The 21,938-nt window shown below is 43.7% G+C and overlaps 1 protein-coding gene across 4 annotated transcripts in view; it reads left to right on the forward strand.

Moving 5' to 3' along the window:
* TTLL5 (tubulin tyrosine ligase like 5) overlaps nt 1-21,938 on the forward strand; it is a 136,534-nt gene that overhangs the window by 16,773 nt on the left and 97,823 nt on the right. For all 4 annotated transcript variants that reach the window (XR_013956916.1, XM_080618597.1, XM_080618596.1 and 1 more), the window contains exons 10-12: nt 6,130-6,231; nt 6,359-6,450; nt 8,488-8,595. Coding sequence is in view for 3 of the 4 variants with exons in the window: in XM_080618597.1 (XP_080474723.1) it covers nt 6,130-6,231; nt 6,359-6,450; nt 8,488-8,595 (302 nt within the window). In the remaining variant the exon portion in view is untranslated. The remainder of the gene's footprint in view (nt 1-6,129; nt 6,232-6,358; nt 6,451-8,487; nt 8,596-21,938) is intronic.

A 21,938-nucleotide genomic window follows, 5' to 3' on the forward strand; every position in this document is an offset into this window, starting at 1 on the left:
CTGCTGCTGCTTCTACTATTGCTGCTGCCAGGGAGGCTGTATTGTTGGCAGCAGTTTGTGTGGAAACTGAACTGTATACAGCCAACCTCAGTTTAACCTTTCCAATTTCCAGCTCTAGTTTTGGGGTAGAAGATGTCCCACAGTATTTCTATTTAGAGGCTTTTGGAATCTAATCTCTTGTGTATCATCTTAGTAGGTGTCCTTAATTTTTTTAACTAATCCCTTTCCTCAGGTCTTAAAAAGACAGGATTCATTAGATGGGGAGGATCTCTGGGAGAAGGGAAATGTAGTAAGGCCAGGGAAACAAGTTAATAAAAGTGAATGTCTTTGATATCACTTGTTCAGTTTAGAAAGTGAATAGAAGCAGTACATAATATAAAAATGGAGGAAGCGTTTCCTATGTCCTTGCTGCTGTAAGCTCTATTATCTCTATGTGTTACCTATCACAGAGGTGAAAGTTAATGCTGTGATAGGGTACCATTCCTCCTGCATCTTCGGACTGTTTCCCCAGCCTGTCCCAAGTCTGTTGCCTGGTGAAAGAGAGCTCAGTCAACACAGGGGAAATCCAACTTTGGAAACTTGTAGTTAGAAGCTGCATTATGAGAAATCAAATCTGAATTCAGGCCAAAACAGAGTTGATATCCTTCAGATGGTGACTACAGAACAGAGATCCCCTTTTTTCTTGGTTACCTCTGTAATGTTTCACATTGTTAACAATAAGAACTGCTGGTTTAGACAAAGTGGGGTCAGAAGAATGCACTGAAGTGACAGGAAGTTTTCCTGTCTAATAGTGGAAAACTTCACCTGTTCCTATTTTTTTTAATTTTTCCACTTGACAAGCATTACAGGAAAATTCTTTGTAAAAAGAGCAATGTGGGTCCAGTTGTTGAACCATTCAGACCACACACGCTTAACTACCAGCAATACACAGCAGTGTTGTTTGGTCTCTGCAAGGTCTATGGAGTAGTCCAGAACTTGGAGAGGATAAGATCACAGTGAGGGGAAATAAGAGCTGCTTGAAGCAGAGCAGTAAGAAGTTGTATTAGTGAGCAGAAGATAGCATTTTGAAGAGTTTCATGTGATGAAATAGTGTCCATTGACTGAAGGTGTGCCTCCACATGTGGACAGTCCATCCTCCAGTTTAAGAATACTCTTGGATTCCTGGCTGATTGCATGCTCCCACATAGCAGTGCCCTCGAGTAATGCTTTGGCTAGAAAACAGTCCTATCCTGGCAGATGATGAACTGACCACAGTTATTTGTGCCTTCATCACTCTTTGGCTGGGTTTATAGGAATATGAGATACCTGGGCATGAAGCCTTTAGTGTTTAGGAAAATTGCTCGTGCAGAATGTTGCAGCATGTGCTTGTGGTAAATTGTGTTACTGGGAAAACATCAGGCTTGCCCTTTATTTTCTGTGCCACCTTACCATATAGTCTCTATAAATTGCTTTTAGGTTCTTGGCCCTTTTAGGTGACAAACATTCTATTCTTAGAACTGTTCAGGAACTGGAAAAGAGAGGGGCCCAGAATGAAATTGCTGAAAGAGTGGGGACCCCTCTGAGCCAAATAGCTGAAAGAATGCCCCCTCCCCTGCCCCCTCAAGCCAAATTGTTGAAAGAGCAGGGTCCCTGGAATGAAATTGCCCGAAGAGTGGTGCCCCCTGAACAAAATTGTCCTCTGAAAGATTGTAAGGTATCTCAAGAATTTATGCTGATCTCGGGTTAACATTTAGAAGAATTTAGAGGGGTTGAAATTATCCTGCTTTTCACTCTTACTGTAAGCCCTTTCCTCTGACTTTAATGTCTCTAGAAATAACCTGTAAATTTCTGTTGAAGCAAGATATTCTGTAGAATGCATGTCTCCTGTCATTCCTGGTGAGGGCAAGCGTGGTGGCTGAGTAGCTTTGTTACTACAGTGGAAGAAAGATACAGTGTAGTATGTAAAGCTGTAGAACTAGAGTGAAGGTCACTAGCTACTCTTTCAGTAGTAGTAACACTCTTCTGTTCCAAGCAAGTGTGAAACACAGTGCAAGGGGTGTGCACTATTGCCAGTGTTGTACTTGTGATATATCACTCTAACATCCAGAGGCTTTTGATAGAGGCTCTAGAAATAACTTGCATTTCCATTTGCAGACTCATGCTTGATGCTAGTGAGGCTGTCAAACCAGCTGTGAGAGAATGTATTAAGCTGGTGTTAGATACTGTTGTTTAAAGCTTAGGCTTTTTTGATAATATTTTTGAGTCATTAAATGTTTTGTATTTTTTTTAATGCATTGCTGAATTAGCCCATGATATCCCTTAAGATAACAGCATCCTAGTAGAAGAGAAAGTTTATCTACTTTCTAGCTCTAGAACCCATTGAAATCCCTTTTGAATAATTAGTTCTTATGGAAAAGTAAATTCTATGGGCATGGAGCTCAGACCTCCTAAAAATTAAGGATGGTCTCTGTAGTAGGAAGCTAATGCAAACATTTGCAAGGTAAGGAAATTCTGTTGTTTAGATGTATTGTCTATGTCTGCTGGGGGTTCATATCTTCATATTTCTGATGTGCATACTTAAAAAAATAAGAAGCACATGAGCATGGTGAACTGAATTACCCTCTGCTTCATGAAATACCCATGACTTTCTGCAATAGCTTGCTGCTTGTGCTCAGGATCTTCCAAGATCTGGCTGAAAGCGCATTATCAACAAGTGCTATTTCAGTGCTAAATCCTGGAAAGTTACAGTTAAACTGAAAAGAAATTCAAATACTTTGAGCTCTGGAAATATGTTTCTTTCCCCCCCCCCCCCTTTGCTTCTCCTACCTGTGTATTTAAGGATAGATTTAATCTGATGACTATCTTCATGGATTTGCTAGTACATTTCTTTAGGGAGTGCTAGTTCTACAGTGGCTACCAAGTGAGGGCAGTAGTGTCTTCATTTTCACTGAGAAATTAGAATTTATTTTATTTTTGCAGTCATTTCTGAAGGAAGGAATTTTTGTGTGTAAATTGTTAGATATCCTGATATAGTTCAGCTTCTGAAATACAGAAAGTAATAGAGAAAGGATGAAGAGATATGACAATAAAGCTAGCTTGGGATGTATTCTTTTCCGGACATTAACTTAATTGTACAGCCAGATGCTCCAAATTCACCTCACTCTTTCCCTCTTCCATTTTTTCCAGAGCACTGCCTTCCCTTTCCTGCTTTGGGGCTTTACCCAAATCTACTCTTCTTTTCTTGCAACTAACTCTGCTCTTCTCTGTACTTTCTTTCCCTCTTGCCAGGGCTTCTTACTATATTGTATGTCTGACTTCCCTTTTACACTTTCTTTACCCCTTTTCTCTCTTTTAAGACATTGGCATCTTGTGATATAGGAGGATGGTCAGAGTGAAGAAGGTTTGGGTTTTTGTTTGGGTTTGGGTTTTTTTCCTTGTTAGCTTGTTTTGTGTGTTTTGGGGTTTGTTTTTTTTTTTTTGAGCTAGAACATGCTTGCTGTTATGAGTTGTAGTGATTAACAGTGGCTTATGCTGGTCATTCTCCCAACTAGATGCCCTGGATTCTGCCCTCAGTCTTTTGATTTATATATTTTTTTTCTCCAAAGTCTGAGGCCTAAAATATACATTGAAACAGGAATTGTTTACTTTCAGAATAAGCAAATAATTGCAGTTGAACTAGATGACTATTTTAGGTCCTTTCCAACCGGAACTGTTCTGTGACGTTATATACAACTTGTTGGCATGCCCATGACTGGATGTAGGTTCACCACAAATAGTATTATACTCTGCTTAATGCTTGATTAATTCTTTTTACTTTTATTTTCTTTTTTTTTTATTTATTTTTTTTATTTTAAGATGTTTTGTGGCCTGCTCCTAAAATGGAGTCATTGCCCTCTTTCTGTCCTGACTGCATCCTAACACTCTGTTACGTCTGAAAGAGAGTGTACCTGCATCTGATTGAAAGTTAATATGTATCTTTCTGTATTTGCTCAAGTGGCTGTTCAGTCAGATCTCTGAAGTGACCTGACTTGCCTATGGCTATGTAATTTCTGGAGCAGATCAAGTAGAGTGGCTGGAGTGTGCAGCTGGGTGGGTGATGAGCTTTCACCTGCAGTGCATCCTTAGATTGACAAAGACTGATGGTGCAACTATGCCTTTTAGAAAGCATCGTTTGCACAAGATGTAATTGTAAACATTTTAAATCGGCACAGCTATCAGAGAAAGTCCTCCACTCTTCCTGGCTGTTGTTTCCATTCTCATGTTGACCCTTTCATTTCTTGTCACAGGTATATATAATCAGTTCTTATCACTGCACAGTGCAAACAGGAATGGATGGGTTGCATGGGCAACTGTACTAGCAGGTGATTGTAGGAAGTTCTTTTTCCCCTCCCCCAGAAGCTCATATTTTTTCAGCATTCATTCAACTTCCTCTTAGAGGTGTGCTATTGATAAGATTACTATTTAAATTGCTTCAGTGCAATTTTGAGCCAAATTCCTGTGGTCATTTAGGGGCTTGTGATGTCCATTGTATTGTGTTACCACAAGCATTTCGGTACTCATGCAATGAACTAGTCTGATAAATAGCTTAGCACAGAAGGCTGGTTTTAGATGGCTTCTGTGCAGGACAGACACTCTTGTGCTCGTATTGTGCAGGTAAAATGAAGGTGGATAGTTGAGGAAAGAGAGTACAGATAGCTCAAGTCTGTGTGGCCACTGTGGGAGGTGAAGCTTATCAAGTTCCAGCTTTGTAGTTGGATCAGGGAGCTGATCTACCTTTGTCCTTTCATACCTTTCTTGCACTATAGAATCATAGAATAGTTAGGGTTGGAAAGGACCTTAAGATCATCTAGTTCCAACCCCCCTGCTATGGGCAGGGACACCTCACACTAAACCATGTCACCCAAGGCTCTGTCCAACCTGGCCTTGAACACCGCCATCCCTCAACACTCATGGAAAAACTCTACCCTAGCCCTCCCAAAAAAACGCAACCAAACAACCAAAAAAACCAAAAAAACCCCCCAAACCACCACCAACAAAATCAACAACGAACAAACAAAAAGAAACAAACCAAAGAAAAAACTGAAACAACCCCCAGCCAAAACCAACCAACCGAAAAAAAAACCCTGAAACAAACCACCTTACAAATCAAAATCCTGGGTATTTTTCAGTTGGATCAATTTATTGATTCATTTTAACACAAACATCCATGATGGTAGTGTATGGCTAAGGGAGTGGTGATGGGGTACTTCGTTACAGTACAGGTAATGCCCTTTAATCAGGAAATAACCTTTGTTTCCATAATAAATAGGCTGACTTAACTGTGGTATTGTTGGCTGTAACAGGGTTCATATGGACACTAAATAAGCTTGTAGCAGTGTCTTGTTACTGATTGCAATCTTCCCTACAGTACATTTCCTTGTACACAACTAAGTGACATTTTTGAGGTATGGAAGGGCTGCGTAGTCCCTAAGAATGACAGCACCTTGGAGTAGATGCTGCCTTGTTGGACAAACTGGTCTGGCCTTCAAGTTACACCTAGTTTCCTGGAAGCCTTTTGAGAAAGATGATTGGTTGTTGTAGGCTGGTGTGTAGTTGTTCGTGATGCAAATATGTTCCCAGCCTCAGCCTTTCTTAAGGCATCTTTGGAGTACACAAGAACTGAGCCATGCTTGTATGAGACTTCAGGAAATATTGACTGCATATGTAGTATGATTGCTCTGAATGTGTGCATTTCCCAGGACCAGTGGATCTTACGTATTCATGATAGGTCCTGTTGTGAAATTGAAGGAACTGTGACGCTGACTGTCTAAAGTGAAGTGGCATGTTTGGCCAGAATGCCTGAGGACCATAAATCTAAGCAGTTGAGAAAAAAACGTGCCTATTGTGTACCCTGTTAGGCTGTAAAAACTCTAAGGACAACAAATAGAGCTACCTGCTGTAAGACTCTGGAAAAGAGACCAAATGAACCTGGATGTGGCCCTTAAGAATAACCTGTGGGGTTTTTTTGTGAGGGAAGGTTGCATTTGATGAAGTCTCATTACATGCATTCTCTCCTTAGCTGCTGCTGTTGAGTGGTCTGTGTAATAGGCCGTATTTAGCAAGGCCGTCACTTGTTCAAGAAATACTGAGAATCTTTATCCCTCTTTACAGGTTTGCAACAGTGAGGTATGACCAGGCATCCAAGAACATTAAAAACCAGTTCATGCACCTGACCAATTACAGTGTCAACAAGAAGAGTGGAGATTATGTCAGGTACTTGGCTGGAAAATGGAACTTGATCTTTAGAGGTTGGGTCAATTTACCTAGGTTGGTCTAAGGCTGATGCAAGTCTCTAAAGGAAGGTCAGTGGTGTCAGCCTGCTTCTTTCACTTATTTTCAGCTGTGATGATCCTGAGGTAGAGGATTATGGAAGCAAGTGGAGCATGAGTGCAATGCTGAGGTACTTAAAACAAGAGGGGAAAGACACCGCAGGTCAGTACAGATCTTGTTGTTTTATTTCTTTGTTGGATCTTAATCATCTCACTAGTGTGAATCCTAAGTCAGGGAAGAGCAACAGTGGGTCCCATTTAGCACCAGAGCAGGGTGGAGGGAAGCATTGTCCCTTGCAGCTTACTTACTAGAGCTGTACATTTATTCTCTATCCCCAGAGATGAGGCCTTTCCCTTCCCTTTTGCAAATAATATTCTGAGACTTTCTCAGGGTGTGTTTCTTAATATTTTACCTACATTTCCCGTTTCTTAAGGTCATTCTATTCCTTCTAAAAGCTTCCCTCCCTCTACTGCTCCCATGGCCTGTTCAGTCTGATGAGTGACCAACCTCTGGAGAACTATGCCAGTTTGAATGACTCTTGGATGTGGTGTCATCTTTCCATGGCTCAGGTTTTTGCTGGGTGTTTTCATTTCAGTCTGTGTTTCATATAAAACAGCTCCCTCTTCCACACCTTTGCCAGGTCTGCTGGGAGTAAGTACATCTGCAGAGCAGAATCCAGGTATATCCTTTAAGGGATAAATTACCTGTGATACCAAGGCATCAGTAACACTACTGACAGCAGCTATGCCCATATTGCAGATGTTGCCAGGGGACGATTAGACGTTGGATGAAGGGGGTTTTAATCTGGCTTTTGGATGGGAGTAGATTTTTTTTTCCCCATCATGTGTGTGCATGGCTGTCTGATCACTTGCACTGTATGTTTTCATTAAGCTATGTATACATAGTTATTTATATGGATACATTTCCAGACCCCAACCTAAAGTATAAATATGCACTCTTAATAATTAAGTAAACTACTGAGCAATGCAAGCAGGTTTCTCTATCCATTAAAAGGCATCTTGCACCTTTCTCTGATGCATCTGGTTCTGGTCATAAGGAGGCAGAATGCTGGCTGGAAAATGCTGGCCTTGTCTGGGCTGGCAAGATTTTTGTGCTCTGGGATGTTTATGTGCACTTGGACATTCTCATGCTGTATTGCTTCCACTTAGTTGTCTTCTGGCACAGAAGCTCACATCTGAATTTGTTTGCAAGGTCCTCTGTAATTTTCAGGTCCCTGCATGTCATCATCTGAACATGAGAAAAACTAATCGTAGGCCTAAATTGAACTTTCTAGTCAAGTGGTTTGTACTGGATGTTCTTTGGAACAGGGATTACCAAATGTCTGTGTGGTTTTGCTGGAGGTCTTTGCTTGAAACTCCCTTTGAGACATGTCCTCTGGTCTCTATTAACTTTTCAGACCAGAGCTCCAGTGTTCTTTCATCCCCTCTTCCTCTATTGCTTGTCCTTGAAAACAGAAAGTAAGTGTCTCAAGCCCAGTCTAGAATAGAGGTCTACATCTAGCATGCATCTTTTCTTGCCTTTTGCTCCCTCTGTCAGGTCAGATTCCTGTTCCTGAGCTCTGTTTACTGGTTCATAAAGGAGGTGGAGAGAGCTCCTTTACTGCAACTGCAGATTATCTATGGGTCGGCAGGACTGGGAGCTGTCACCAGGCATATAATTTTGAAATGATTTGTGAATCATGGTATGGGAACAGCTGCTTTAGAGGAAGGTGCAATCACCGAACAGTTATCTCCTCAAAGTCCACAAGAAAAATTTCTGTATTTCAGTGCCTGTGACTTGGCTTCTGTAATTTAAGGGCTTATTTTACTGACCCGTTCTTGTTTAATCCTTCCTAATACTCTGAGTGGGCGATGATCAGACTCCAGTTGACTTGTGCTTATGTGCTTGCCACATGTTTCTGCTTACTTGTACTGTACATATATTCGTTTCTGTCATTCTCATTTGTGTTTTTGCACTAGGATACTTATGCATGTATCTATGTACTTATGCTTGCATGGATTTTCAAGCATGTTATCTTTTGCTTCCATAAGTTCTCACATGCTTTGACTCACAAAGGTATCTGTCCATACGCATATTCTCATATTTTTTAGATGGATTGTGAAGTAACACACAATATTTTCTTTTTTTTTTTTTTTTTGTTTTGTTTTGTTGGTTTTTTTTCTCCTTCCCTTCTTGCAGCACTAATGGCCAGTGTGGAGGACTTGATTATCAAGACTGTAATTTCTGCTGAGCTGGCCATTGCCACAGCTTGTAAACATTTTGTTTCACATCGTGACACCTGCTTTGGTAAGGTACTGGGGGCATCTTTGTTGATTGGCTCTTAAGTACTGTTTGAAACTTCCAGCTTTCTGATGCTACAAGGAAACATATATTCCTTATTGCAAGGAAGCCAGACACTGTTTTGGTTCCCCCCCCTCAGTATAGGCCTCTGTGAGGCCTCTCTGTTGCCCTGGTGCCAGTGTCATTCATCAGAATCTCATGCTAGAAAATGTGATGGTAAAGGACTTGAAAGGGAACTGGGGAAATGCTGGAAAGTTGAAATTAGTGACACACTAATGGCCTTGAAAAGGATGGTTGTCCGTTATTAAACATCTCTTTAGAGCATTTAATATTTTCTGTTGAGCGATCTAGCCCAATGTAGTTCTGAACTGTTGTCCTATATGCATCTGAGGACTAGGAAGGAATGTGTGAAGCAGTTCCTGGAATGAGTGGTGGTGATGGTATTTCTGGGCTTGTGCTTGTGTGAGAGTACCGCATGGTGGCGTCAAAGCCTATTTCTGGCAGAAGCTGGGCGCAGAACTATGTGCTGGCAAAGGGATTTGAGGACTCACTGGCAGCAGATGCTGGGACAAGGTCCAGAAAGCAGCGGCTGGTACCACAGTGTGCCTTCTCCCGCTTTCCAGAGGCTCCTTCCCAGCCTTCCCTAAAGAGGCCTCCTCCTGCTCTAAGTGCCCTTTGCTCATATGGATACACTCATGGAGTCTTGGGGCAGGGAAAATGAGTCTAGGATTAGTCTCAGTCAATGCTTAAACCAAAGACCAAGCTTGGCTTAAGGTATGCTGTGTTTAGGTATTGGGACTTGAATTTAGAGCTGCTGTGGCAGGTAAATTCATTTGTGTGGTATTAACAATTTTGCAGCTTTCAACATTCCTAACATAAATGCTGTCATCTTTGGATATTTAAGGTGATGAGACAGTAATAAAGGAGGAGCTAGGGCTAATATGTTTCTAAGTTACCTGCCAAACTAGCTACCTCTCTGGCCTTAGCTTCTCTTGATTGACTCTGATGCCTTTGTTCTGAGTGGGAGAACTTTGGTGTACATGGAGATTTATGAGTTGGCTTTAGTGAAATTTATCAGCTACTCCAGAAATATCAACTACTGGGTTAAAAAAAAGGCACACCAAGAAACTGTAACTGCACCTTTTTTTTTATTCTTCCTTTTCTTCCCTCAGATGTGTTTCTAGATTCCTCTGAGCTATGTATGTGGAAACTGATGTTCCTCATGTACTTTCTGCTGAGCCTGGCTCTGAGGTTATCCCACTTCCTGCTGCCTCCCCAGGGCTGCACTAACCACCCTCTCAGATGCTCCCCCACAAATAAACTGTTTTGTTCCATTTATTTCAGTGTAAACACAAATTAAGAGCTTCCCAGGAAACAGAGCTTAAGTAAGAGCCATACTACTTCCCTTGGGAGCCTGAGGCATTTGCAGAGCTCAGTACTTTCTGCCACCTTCCCCCACAATTAAGTGGTGGTCCTTGTCCCAAGGATTTGAACAGTGTTTGTCATGCTGTATGGATCATTCTTCATCCTGTGTCTTGTTCTAACACTCTTTGTTCCACTTTTAACCTTGTTGTAAAAAAATAAAGACAGTTTTTCTAGCTGGAAGTGTTCAGAATGGCTGAGTTTATAGCTGTTAATGTGAGGGAGAAAACTAGGAATGAAGATTTCAAGACAGCATGTAGAGGCTCCCAAGAGTGCTTTTTGGTTTAGGTTTTTTTTTTTAGGCTTTTTTTTTTTTTTTTTAGGCTTTTTTTTTTTTTTTTTAGGCTTTTTTTTTTTTTTTTTAGGCTTTTTTTTTTTTTTTTTAGGCTTTTTTTTTTTTTAGGCTTTTTTTTTTTTTTTTTTTTTTTTTTCATTCTGAGCTGTGAACAATGAAACCATATGTGTGTACTGAGAGGGACTGATCGTTTGAAAAGTATCTGAGACTTCAGAAACCTGGATCTGAGATTCAGATGTAGAGGTAGACCTTGTTTGGAAAGCTTCTAGAAAAATATGACTAACTGAATGCGTATTCTACTCTAGTCTTTTTAATGCTGTTCTGGAAATAGGACTCCAGCACAATTGCCACATTCTTGCTAAAAATTAAATCACAAATACTTACTTCCTAGGTTTCCCACTTTATTTCTCTGTTTAGCACTCCTGTGGTCCTTCATTCCTTTCCCAAATATATGTTGTTTTAATGTAATACACTTGCTTTCTAGATTTAAGGGAAGAGACTCCATTCATGGCTTCTTCATGCTCCAAAATAAGACTGGTGAGACAGTCTGTATGGTTCCAAATACCTATGCTTGCCTAGGAAGTGAGAGGATGCTGCTTCTTCTCATGTCAAAGCAGAGTGCTGCTGATAATTTGTGATAAGATTGTAGTGAGTCCCCTTTTGGCCATGTCATGTGAGCCACTTACTGCAAATCTAGTAGTAAGCACTCCTCAGAGGACTTGGGATGCTCAGTAGTTTTGTTCCTCAAAAGTGGTGCATTTACACAAAGCAGTATAAGTACTACATTTTGTTGCAGCCTTGTTATTAATGTTGTGGTCTCAAGCCTCTGCTTTGTGCTTTATGATTAGCTAATAATTCCTCATGTTAAATTAAGCCCCAAGTAAGAACTGTCTTAGAATCACAGCATGGTTTGGGTTAAAAAGGATCTTAAGATCATCTAGTTCCAACCCCCCTGCTGTGGACAGGAACACCTCCAACTAGACCAGGTTGCTCAAGGCCCTGTCCACCCTGGCCTTGAACACTGCCAAGGATGGAGCATTTACTACTCTGGGCAGCCTGTTCCAGTGCCTCATCACACTCACAGTAAAGAACTTCTTTCTTATATCTAACCTAAGCTTCCTCTATGTAAGTTTGAACTCATCACCCTTTATCACTACAGTCCCTGATGAAGAGTCCCTCTCCAGCATCCTTGTAGGCTCCCTTCAGATTCTGGAAGGCTGCTGAGGGTGCTTCAGTCCCAATGGTCATGTTGCCAACAAAGATGTTGAACAGGATCGATCCTAACACTGACCCGAGGGACACCACTCTTCATTGGTCTCCGCCTGGACATTGAGCCGTTGACCGCAACTCTCTGCATGCAGCCATCCAGCTAATTCCTTATCCACCGGGTGGTCTATCCATCAAATGGATGTCTCTCCAATTTGGAGACAAGGATGATTCTATGATGTCATGTGGGACAGTGTCAAATGCCTTGCACAAGTCCAGGTAGACAGCATCAGTTTCTCTGCCCCTGTCTGTCATTTCTGTAGCCCCATCACAGAAGGCCACCAGATTGGTCAGGCATGATTTGCCCTTAGTGAAGCCATGCTGGCTGTCACCAGCCATCTCATTGTTTTTCATGTGCCCTGACATGCTTTCCAAGAGAATCTACTCCAAGATTTTGCCAGGCACAGAGGTGAGACTGACTGGTCTGTAGTTCCCTGAGTCATCCATTTTCCCAATCTTGAAATGGGGGTTATATTTCCCTGATTCCAGTATTCAAGAACCTGACTGCCATAACTTTTCAAATATGATGGACAGTGGCTTAGGAACTTCATCCGCCAGCTCCCTTGGGACCCATGGATGAATTTCATTGGGTCCCATGGATTTGTGCACATTCAGTTTCTGAAGATGATCTCTAACCCGATCCTCTCCTGTGGTGGGCTTAAGGCCTTCACTCTCCCAGTCCCTGCATGTCTTTCGTGGCTTGAGCAGTGTGGCTAGAGCACTTATCAGTGAAGACTGAGACAAAGAAGTCATTGAGAACCTCAGCCTTCTCCAAATCCAGGGTAGCCACGTCTCCCATTTCCTTCTGGAGGGAGCTCACATTATCTCTAGTCTTTCTTTCGGCAGCAACATACCTATAGAAGCCCTTCCTGTTATCTTTGACATCCCTGGCCAGACTCAATTCTATCTGGGCTTTAGCTTTCCTGACCTGATCCCTAGCATCCTGGACAATATCCCTATATTTCTCCCAGGCTGCCTGCCCTCACTTCCACCTTTTGTAAGCTTCCTTTTTTCTTCCAAGTTTGCTCAGAAGCTCCTTGTCCATTCATGGAGGCCTCCTGGCATTTTTGCCTCATTTCCATCTTGTCGGGATGCATTGCTCCTGAGCTTGGAGTAGGTGATCCTTAAATATCAGCTGGCATTCTTAGGCAGCCCTGCCCTCCAGGCTCTATCCCACAGGACCCTACTGAGTCCCTGACGAGGTCAGTGTCTGTTCTCTTGAAGTCCAAGGCAGTGATCTTGCTGCTTGCCCTTCTCACTGCCCTGGGGATCTTGAATTCCACCATCTCATGATCACTACAGCCAAGACTGCACTGGAGCATCACATTCCCCACCAGCCCTTCTCTGCTTGTAAGCACGAGGTCTAACATGGCACCTCTCCTTGTTGGCTCCTCTTTCACTTTCATGAGGAAGTTGTCATCAGCACATTCAAGGGAACCTCCTGGATTGCTCGAGCCCTACTGTGCTGTCTCTCCAACAGATATCACCGTGGCTTATGTCCTCCGTGAGGACCAGGGCCTGGAAGCGTGAAGCTGCTCCCATTTGCTTATAGAGGGTGTTATCCACACAGTCTTCCTGATTGTGTGGCCTATTGCTAGTGTCCAGTGTACCACTGCTTTCTGTAATCACTGAAGCATGAGCCTGAAGAAGCTGTAGATCTAAGTCCCCAGTTTCATTCCCAGTTCTAGTCAACCCAGCCATGACACTGAACTCTTCTGAAATCAAGATGGCAGGACAGGATAGGATAATAGTCTTTCTGATCCCACCAAAGCAACGAGTTTTTTGCTTAGCTGCTCTGGACTTATGCTTCTAATCACATCTACATTAAGATGGTATAGAGCAAACCATAAATTATTGCACTATTTGAGTGCTGACCTGGACCTAAAGCTTAAATAAAGTCTTCATTTGTATGTAATCACCAGTTCTCAACCATCTGTATCTGCTGTTCATGAGCATTGAATTTTCTTAGTAGTAGCAGTTGGCCTGTTTGGGGGAATGGCCTGCTCCATAATGAATTTTGCGGGGCACTAGAATTTAACATACTTAAGGAATTTCTGTGCAGGCTTGCTTGACATGAGCATAGGTAAGTCTCTGCTTAGAGACTTATGTCAGCCATACATATACCATACACATCTCCTTTATCTTTTTATGCTGTCATGGGTGACATGTCAAGGAAAAGCACTACACTCAGTCTTTGCTTTAAAGCTAGTATGTAAAGATGCCATTTTGAATCTGAAAAAGGTTGTTCTTAGAGTCCTTTTGCTACCTTCAGATTCAGGAGCCCCCTACCTTTCAGCCTTTTGATGATACCAGTGTGCCAAGGTAGATTTTGTAATATAACTGTATCTTCAGAATTTAACCAAACTGTCAGCTGAGCCTGAAAGGTAAAACAAGTTCAAGGGATAGATCTTCTAGTGATAGCTCCTGTTAGGAGTAGGAGTCTGTTCCTGCATTATTTTCCTTACTTGTCACTTCATAGCTCTGATTATTGATGGTTTAGCACCCAGAGCACAGCTGAAAGAGTTAGGATACTTGTTGCTGCAGAAGCTTTCTGGTTTCTTTAGGAAGCTGTTCTCAGCTTGGTAGCACCAGGTTTTTTTTCCTCAAGGTGCTTGGGCTTAGAAAGAATTGCAGATTTAGGAAGAATTAATTCCTCCAGAAACATCCATAAAGAAATGACAAGCATTGTCAACTTATTAACAGTAGACTTGTATTCCGAAAGTTGAAATTATCCCTGGCTTCTCATTCAGTCTTCTACAGGCTATTTGGTTCGTGTAGTGATATTAGGGTCTTTAGCAGATAGAACATGGAAGTGAGGAACACCAGGTTATTCTTGTCTCCTAGCCCCAACCTTTGCTTGGGGCTAAGATTGTTGGAGTTTAGGAGCTTGAAATCAGAAGAGCTTGGGCTAATGAATTCAGGAAACATGCTCTTTTTCTCCTTCACCTCATGTATCTATGGAGTCAGCTTGCTTTCATTTTGATCTACCTGCTACTACGTTTTCATAAATTTGGCCACCTAAGTTTGTTGAGGAACAAATAGCAGCATATTTACTTGTCTGTTCCTCAGTGGCATAAGGGAAGTGATGTCCAGAGGTGCTTACTGAGATGGTAGTGTCTTCACTCACTATGATCTTGCATGCTGGGTTGAAGAACTTTATCCTTCATGGGTGTTAATTTATTTACCTTATAAGACTAGGATTATAAAGGCAGCTCAATTTGCTCTAAGACACCTGTTTTTTGATGTTAGCCTTGAAGATAGCCTAATTAGCTTTTCTGACTTAAGAGCAGAAGGATGATTCTGAGTCTGATTTTGGCATAGGTGATAAGCCCAACTGTAATCTTCACAAAAGAAAGTAGTAGTTTATATAGAAGGAGGGCAACCAAGATGGTGAAAGGTCTCAAGGGGAAGAATTAGGAGGAGCGTCTGAGGTCACTTGGCTTGCTGAGCTTGGAGAAGAAAAGCCTGAGGGGTGGCCTCATTGCAGTCTACAACTTCAAGGGGACAGAGGAGAGGGAGGTGCTGATTTCCTCTCTCTGGTGACCGGCAATAGGACATTAGGAAATGCAATGAAGCTGCATCAGTGGAAGTTCCGATTGGATACTAGATAAAGGTTCCTCATTGGAATGGTGGTCAGCCACTGGAACAGGCTCCTCAAGGAACTGGTCACAGCACCAATCCTGTCAAGAGTTCAAGGAGTATCTGCAGGATGCTCGTAGTCATATGATTTAGTTATAGATAATCTTACGAGGAGCAGGGAGTTGGACTCTGATCTTTATGGTTCCCTTCCAACTTGAGATGTTCTATGATTCTATGTAGGCATCCTGAAATTTCACTTCCAAAGACTCTTATTGGGAATGTAACTAAGTGTTCTTCAGACTTCAGTAGTAGGAGAAAAGCTTGAGAAGTCATAAGTGATGTATTTTCTCTGATTACCTATTGTGGAGAAAGTGCTTCTAAGTGAGGTAATTACACATTTGGCCAAACTAGTATGACAGACTTTGGAAGGTATAGGCTGCATCTTGTGGAGCAGGCAAGAACATGTGGAATAATTCTGTCCCCTCTTGTTGGGCCCTTTGCTATAACAACACTGAGAGATGAAGCTTTCCTCTGTTAACATAATGTGTTCTCAGAAAGGGAGTTAAGCTGTATTATTTGGAGTGCAAGGCAAATTCTCACACAAGCCAACAGCACCACTACTTTCCCTAAAGCCTTTGGTGTCCAGAATAGAGGCTTCTATTCTGCTATTTGATATGACAGTGTGTCGTTTTGCTTATTAAAGCCCACATTGTTATGCTGTCCTTTTCTAGAGTAACAGGAATTATTTGGGACCTGACTGTGATAGCCTCCAAGATGTAGATTTGTTCATGTCCCCATAGCTGTTAAGATCAACTACCAGAGTTGAAGCAGGTACAGTATCATCACTAAATAAAGTGATGGAGTTCAGAGATTGATAAGGTGATCGAGTTCATTTACAAAATATTATGTAGTCTCTAAAGTGTCAAGTTTGGCAATATGTTCCACAAAGCAGGATGTCCATCACTATACTCTTAGAAGTCTTCCTCTGTTGTACTGACTTGTAGCTGCTTTGGATGAAACCATAGCACAGTTAACGTTTCTAACTCAAGCTCCTTGATACATGTTGTCTACAGGCATGGTCTGCATAATACCTGTATATAAAGCACAGAGAAAGCAGGGAGAAACAAGGGAAGACTTGCATTTCAGTGGCACAGGTATAGTTCCTCACATTAGGGGATTGTCTGTAAATATACTTCTGCTTAAGGTGAGGCAATTGGTTTGTTTTTATTGCCAAATCAAGAGTTGCATACTAAGCATCTTTCAGTGTATACGTGTATGTATCCCTTCATAACCTGAGATCACCCCCATTCAATTGCAGAATATGTGCTTTGCAGTAAAGCTGCTTCTTTTTCCTTAGTGAACAAGCTGAAAATAAAGACCAGAATTATAGCCACCATCTAGGAGTTGAGCTTATTCATTCTACACAAAATCATGAAAACATTGGTTGTGCTACCAGACACTTGTGACTAAATTTCTTGTCTTACAGACTGTAGTAAATTCTTTGGGGAGGGACAGTGCAGTCTTTGATAGGATTGTAAGACAGACTTAGAATACGTGGTAGTTAACCAAAGCCAGAAAGCTTGAGGCCGTCTTTCTAGCCTTTCTCTTAGTCTCAATTAGTGACACTGGCAAAAAAACCTCTGGCTGAACTGTTGCTTTTAGACTTCAGTCTGAAGCTAGCCCTTCTTCTGGGAGGATGGGAAGCTTGGTCAGCAGTTACTTCTCTATGGGGGTTGGAGGGGAGAGGCAGGCTGTTCCTGCTTAGTCTTAGCAACAGCTGGTACCTCCTGACATAATTCCAGTCTCTTTCACAAACTGCAAGGGTGAAACATGTTTTTGTGGATTGTAGTAGCAAGAGGAGGGGAGCAAGGGAAGGCACTGTGGAACCTTGGTGTCTTAGTTTCTTGTATTCTTCCCTTAATAACAGTAATGGTGCAAGGTGGGTTGTTGTAAACCTACCATTGCCACAGCCTGAAGCACGTGTTTGTCGTAGAATCATAGAATAGTTAGGGTTGGAAAGGACCTTAAGATCATCTAGTTCCAACCCCCCTGCCAGGGGCAGGGACACCTTACACTAAACCATGTCACCCAAGGCTCTGCTCAATCTGGCCTTGAACACCACCACGGATGGAGCATTCACAACTTCCTTGGGCAACCCATTCCAGTGCCTCATCACCCTCTCAGTAAAGAACTTCCTCCTTATATCCAATCTAAACTTCCCCTGTTTAAGTTTGAATCCGTTACCCCTTGTCCTGTCACTACAGTCCCTGATGAATAGTCCCTCCCCAGCATCCCTATAGCCCCCCTTCAGATACTGGAAGGCTGCTATGAGGTCTCCACGCAGCCTTCTCTTCTCCAGGCTGAACAGCCCCAACTTTCTCAGCCTGTCTTCATATGAGAGGTGCTCCAGCCCCCTGATCGTCTTGTTCCAACAGTTCCATATCCCTTTTATGTTGAGGACACCAGAACTGCACACAATACTCCAAGTGAGGTCTCACGAGAGCAGAGTAGAGGGGCAGGATCACCTCCTTTGACCTGCTGGTCATGCTCCTTTTGTCTTTCAGTTGTTCTTTCTTTATTGTCCCCACAGAGGGAAATGGCAGTCTTGCTTAAGTTGATAATTGCAGAGGATATACTTCTGATCTTGCTATGCTCACATGACTCTACATCTTTGTGCTGCCTATGTTTTTATTTTCACAAGTAATAGTGGAGTTTCACAGTAGGAAAGGTACTTCTATGTGTAATCTGGGTAGTGCATTTTCCAAATGTGGAAGAGGGCCAAGGAGGTATTTCTAGGATAGCTGAAACCACAGGTAATTTATCTTCTGTTTGTGCCTTAGTATCCCAGGCAGACTTGAGAAACCCTTTGTGCTAAGCCTATTTGGGAACCTGTGAGGCTTGATTCTGTTGTTAGAACATGGATATTGCATAGCTTCTGATGTCCTGATGTTGGCAGAGACATCTGTCTAGGGGTTGTAGGTATGACCTAAAATTTGAGACTTGGGGCATTATGGAGCAGCAGTGGAGTGTTTCTAGGAGAATCTAAGGCATTGCAGTTGGCATGAGATATCTGTGTTTAATAATGGAATTGAGTCAACAGCAATACTCCAAAGAGCTTACTGTCCTAATAACCAAGGCAGAAATAAGGGAAAGGAGTGTAAAGCACCAGCAGCATGGACAGAGCTAGCTAAGGGCAAGAGGTTTCCCATATGTATTTGTAAAAGTGGACAGAGTGAGTAACTGAGTGGGAAAGAAGGAGGTTTAAAGAGCAAGTGGTTTGGAAGGGAGAAAAGTATATGAGAGGAGGAGAAAGTCAAAGGAGCCAAAATACTAGAAAAGGTCCTCTGAAGGGCAGAGGGAGGGAATTTCCAACAGCAAAAGAAGCAGCAGCTAGTCGAAACAAAATGCTCTGCTTCCTGACTGGGGTTGGAAGGTCACAGACCAGCAGCTGCCACAGACCTGGTCATTGCTTCTCTGCCTCAAGGATGAGCTGCCTGTCACTGGCTATGCTGTTAAGAGTCATAGGTCTTTACCAAACCTGAGACTGTATTTTGAAACAATGCATTGAAATAATCAAAAGTTGCTTATGGTCAAAATGCTTTGCTGATGTTTACACTTATAATCCCCACTTCATCCTTTTCCCTCTACTGCAGCCTTTCCTGTCTGGGGAGCAAGAGAGCCAAATGTAAATTCAGCCTCATTTCTTTGGAGCGAACCAACCCCTTAACTCTCTGCTGTTTTGCTTCCCACTCAATGTCTGGCAACACAGTCTAGAAAAGCGAGCAGGCAATACTTGCTGCGCTGCCATTTCCTCCCCTTCCAAGTCCCCACACAGCTCATTAACTTCCCATTATAAGCTACATGAGCTTTTGCACAGCTGTCTGCATAGGAAGATCTTGTCAAGCAGTCCAGCTCTCCAGAGCCAGCATTAGTGTCAGGCAGGTGACAAAAGGCCAAGACCAGAATTCAAGGAAAGCAGCGTGGCAAAGAAATACTCTTGCTTTCACTCCAAGCACTAAGGAACTGGTTAATTCCATGGAAAGCCTTCTTCTCTGCCAACACCCTGTTATGCTGCATTTTGGAAAATCGTGCATTAGTTGCCCTGATGAATTGCTGAGGTGAGTAGCTCGAGAGAGGACGCCTTCAACACCGGAGCGGGGAGGAGATCAGTGTACAGGAGCCTCAACTCAGAGCAGTCAGAGCCACTGAAGGAGCCTCAAGTCCTCGACAGGGCTTGCCCAGGAGCCGGCATCTCAGCTGACGTGAGCAGCTGACTCACAGGGGGCGGAGCCAGGAGGAGCGGCACCAGCCCTGATTGGTTAAAAACCTGCCCCTGGGAGCACGAGTGAGGAGTTCGTCGAGGCAGTTTGCGCGGGCAGGCGGGTGGGATGGTGAGAACTCGCGTTATGACCAGGGCCCGGTCTGGGAGCTCTGCTCTGGCTGCCCCGGCGGTGGCCAGCGAAGGCACCCAGACAGAGCCGATGAGAGGGGAGGCTGCAGTGCAGAGCTCAGAGTGTAGAGAGTGCCTGCACTGGTCTTGTGAAGGAACAGTGCCCAATGGGCAGGGCTGCACTTGGTGCTCCCTGGTGAAGGTCCTCCTGCAGCAGGTGGCTGAGCTGCGGGACGCTGTCAATAGGCTGCAAGATGTCAGGGAAGCTGAGAGGAAGCAGGACTGCCTCCTCCAGGCCCAAACTGTGCAGGGGCCTCAGGCGTCCCCTGAAGCTCATTGGAGGAGTGGAGGAGGCTGTCAGCCCAGGAAGCTGGGAAATAGTAACAACAAAAAACAAGAAAAAAAAGAGGAAGAGGACAATTAAAAGCAATGGGCTCCTACTAAAGCCACCCAGAACCACTTTGCTGTCCTGCAGGGGGCTAAGAAGGAAGGGCACTTGCACCAGAAACAATCAGCTGGTGCACAGGTAAAGAAGATCATTACTGGTGCTGCCAGGAAAAAGAGGGGGATCATAGTGGTAGGGGCCTCTACTTTGAAAGGGACAGAAGCACTCATCTGTTGGCCTGACCTGGTCTTGAGGGAGGTATGTTGCCTACCTGGGGCACGGATCAGGGATGTTGCAGAGAGGCTGCCTGCTCTAGTGAGTCCCACGGACTATTACCCACTTCTAGTGATCCATGTGGGTGCTAGTGATGTTGATAGAAGTAGCCTGGAGAACATAAAGAAGGACTACAGAGCCCTGGGAGAGGTGGTTAGGGGCTCTGGAGCTCAGGTTGTCTTTTCATCAATTCTCCAGGATACAGGGGAGGACCTTAAAAAAGCTAGGAGGATTGGCCAAGTTAATAAATGGTTAAAAGGATGGTGCCATAGTCAGGGGTTTGGGTGTCTTGAACATGGGGCCCAAGTTAGTAGGCCAGGTCTAGTGGGGGCTGATGGAGCTGGTCTGACAAAGAAGAGGAAGAGTGGTTTTGGTCGGAGGCTTGCCAGGCTGGTCAAGGTTTCTTTAAACTAGATGTGTTGGGGGAGGGGGGCACTGTTCCATCCCATCACACCCAGTCAGTTGCCAGCACCTACAATAAATGCTCGGAGCGATGCAGAGATATTCCAGCCTCTCCAGCCAATGAGCCGGCTTCATTTGGAGCTTGGCTCAGATGCCTCTATACAAACGCCCGTAGCATGGGGAACAAACAAGAGGAATTAGAGATGTGTGCACGACTACGGGGGTATGGTATAGTAGGCATCACAGAAACATGGTGGGATGGCTCCTATGACTGGAGTGTTGGAATGGAAGGTTACAGGCTCTATAGAAAAGACAGGCCTGGCAGGCGGGGAGGGGGAGTTGCTATTTATGTTAAGGGTAGGCTGGAGAGTATAGAACTCTGGCTGGGGACGGGTGAGCAGTCAATAGAGAGTTTGTGGGTCAGGGTTAAAGGGAGAACACCTATGGGGGACATTACTGTGGGGATCTGTTACAGACCGCCTGATCAAGAGGACTCTGTGGATGAAGTGCTCTATAGACAGATAGGAACAGCCTCACGCTCCCAGGCCCTTGTTCTCATGGGGGACTTCAACCACCCTGACATCTGCTGGAGTGAAGATACGGCCCAGCACAAGCAATCCAGGAGGTTCCTCAATTGTGTGGAAGACAACTTCCTTCTGCAAGTAATAGAGGAGCCGAGAAGGAGAGGTGCCATGCTTGACCTCGTGCTCACCAACAGGGAAGGGATGGTTGGAAACGTGCCACTCCAGGGCAGCCTTGGTTGCAGCGACCACGAGATGGTCGAATTTGAGATCCTCGGGACAGTGAGAAGAGCATGCAGCAAGCTCACTGCCCTGGACTTCAAGAGAGCAGACTTTGGCCTCTTCAGGAACCTGCTTAGTAAGGTTCCATGGGATACAGTCCTAGAGGGCAGGGGGGCCCAAGACTGTTGGTTGTTATTCAAGAATCACCTGCTACAAGCTCAGGAGTGTTGCATCCCAACTAGAAGGAAGTGCAGCAGGAGGGCCAGGAGACCTCCTTGGATGGATAAGGAGCTGCTCAGGAAAATTCAAAGGAAAAAAGAGGCTTATAGAAGGTGGAAGCAGGGACAGGCGGCCTGGGAAGAATACAGGGATGTTGTCCGGGAAGCTAGGGACCAGGTGAGGAAGGCTAAGGCCCAGTTAGAATTGAACTTGGCTAGGGATGTTAAGGATAGCAGGAAGGGATTCTATAGGTACGTAGCGAATAAAAGACAGACTAGGGACAACGTAGGCCCCCTTTGAAAGATACTGGGAGAACTGGCTACCCAGGATTTGGAGAAGGCTGAGGTTCTTAATGACTTCTTTGCCTCAGTCTTC

The sequence above is a fragment of the Psittacula echo genome, assembly GCF_963264785.1.
Source record: "Psittacula echo genome assembly, chromosome: 5".
In the NCBI taxonomy this organism is placed as follows: domain Eukaryota; kingdom Metazoa; phylum Chordata; class Aves; order Psittaciformes; family Psittacidae; genus Psittacula; species Psittacula echo.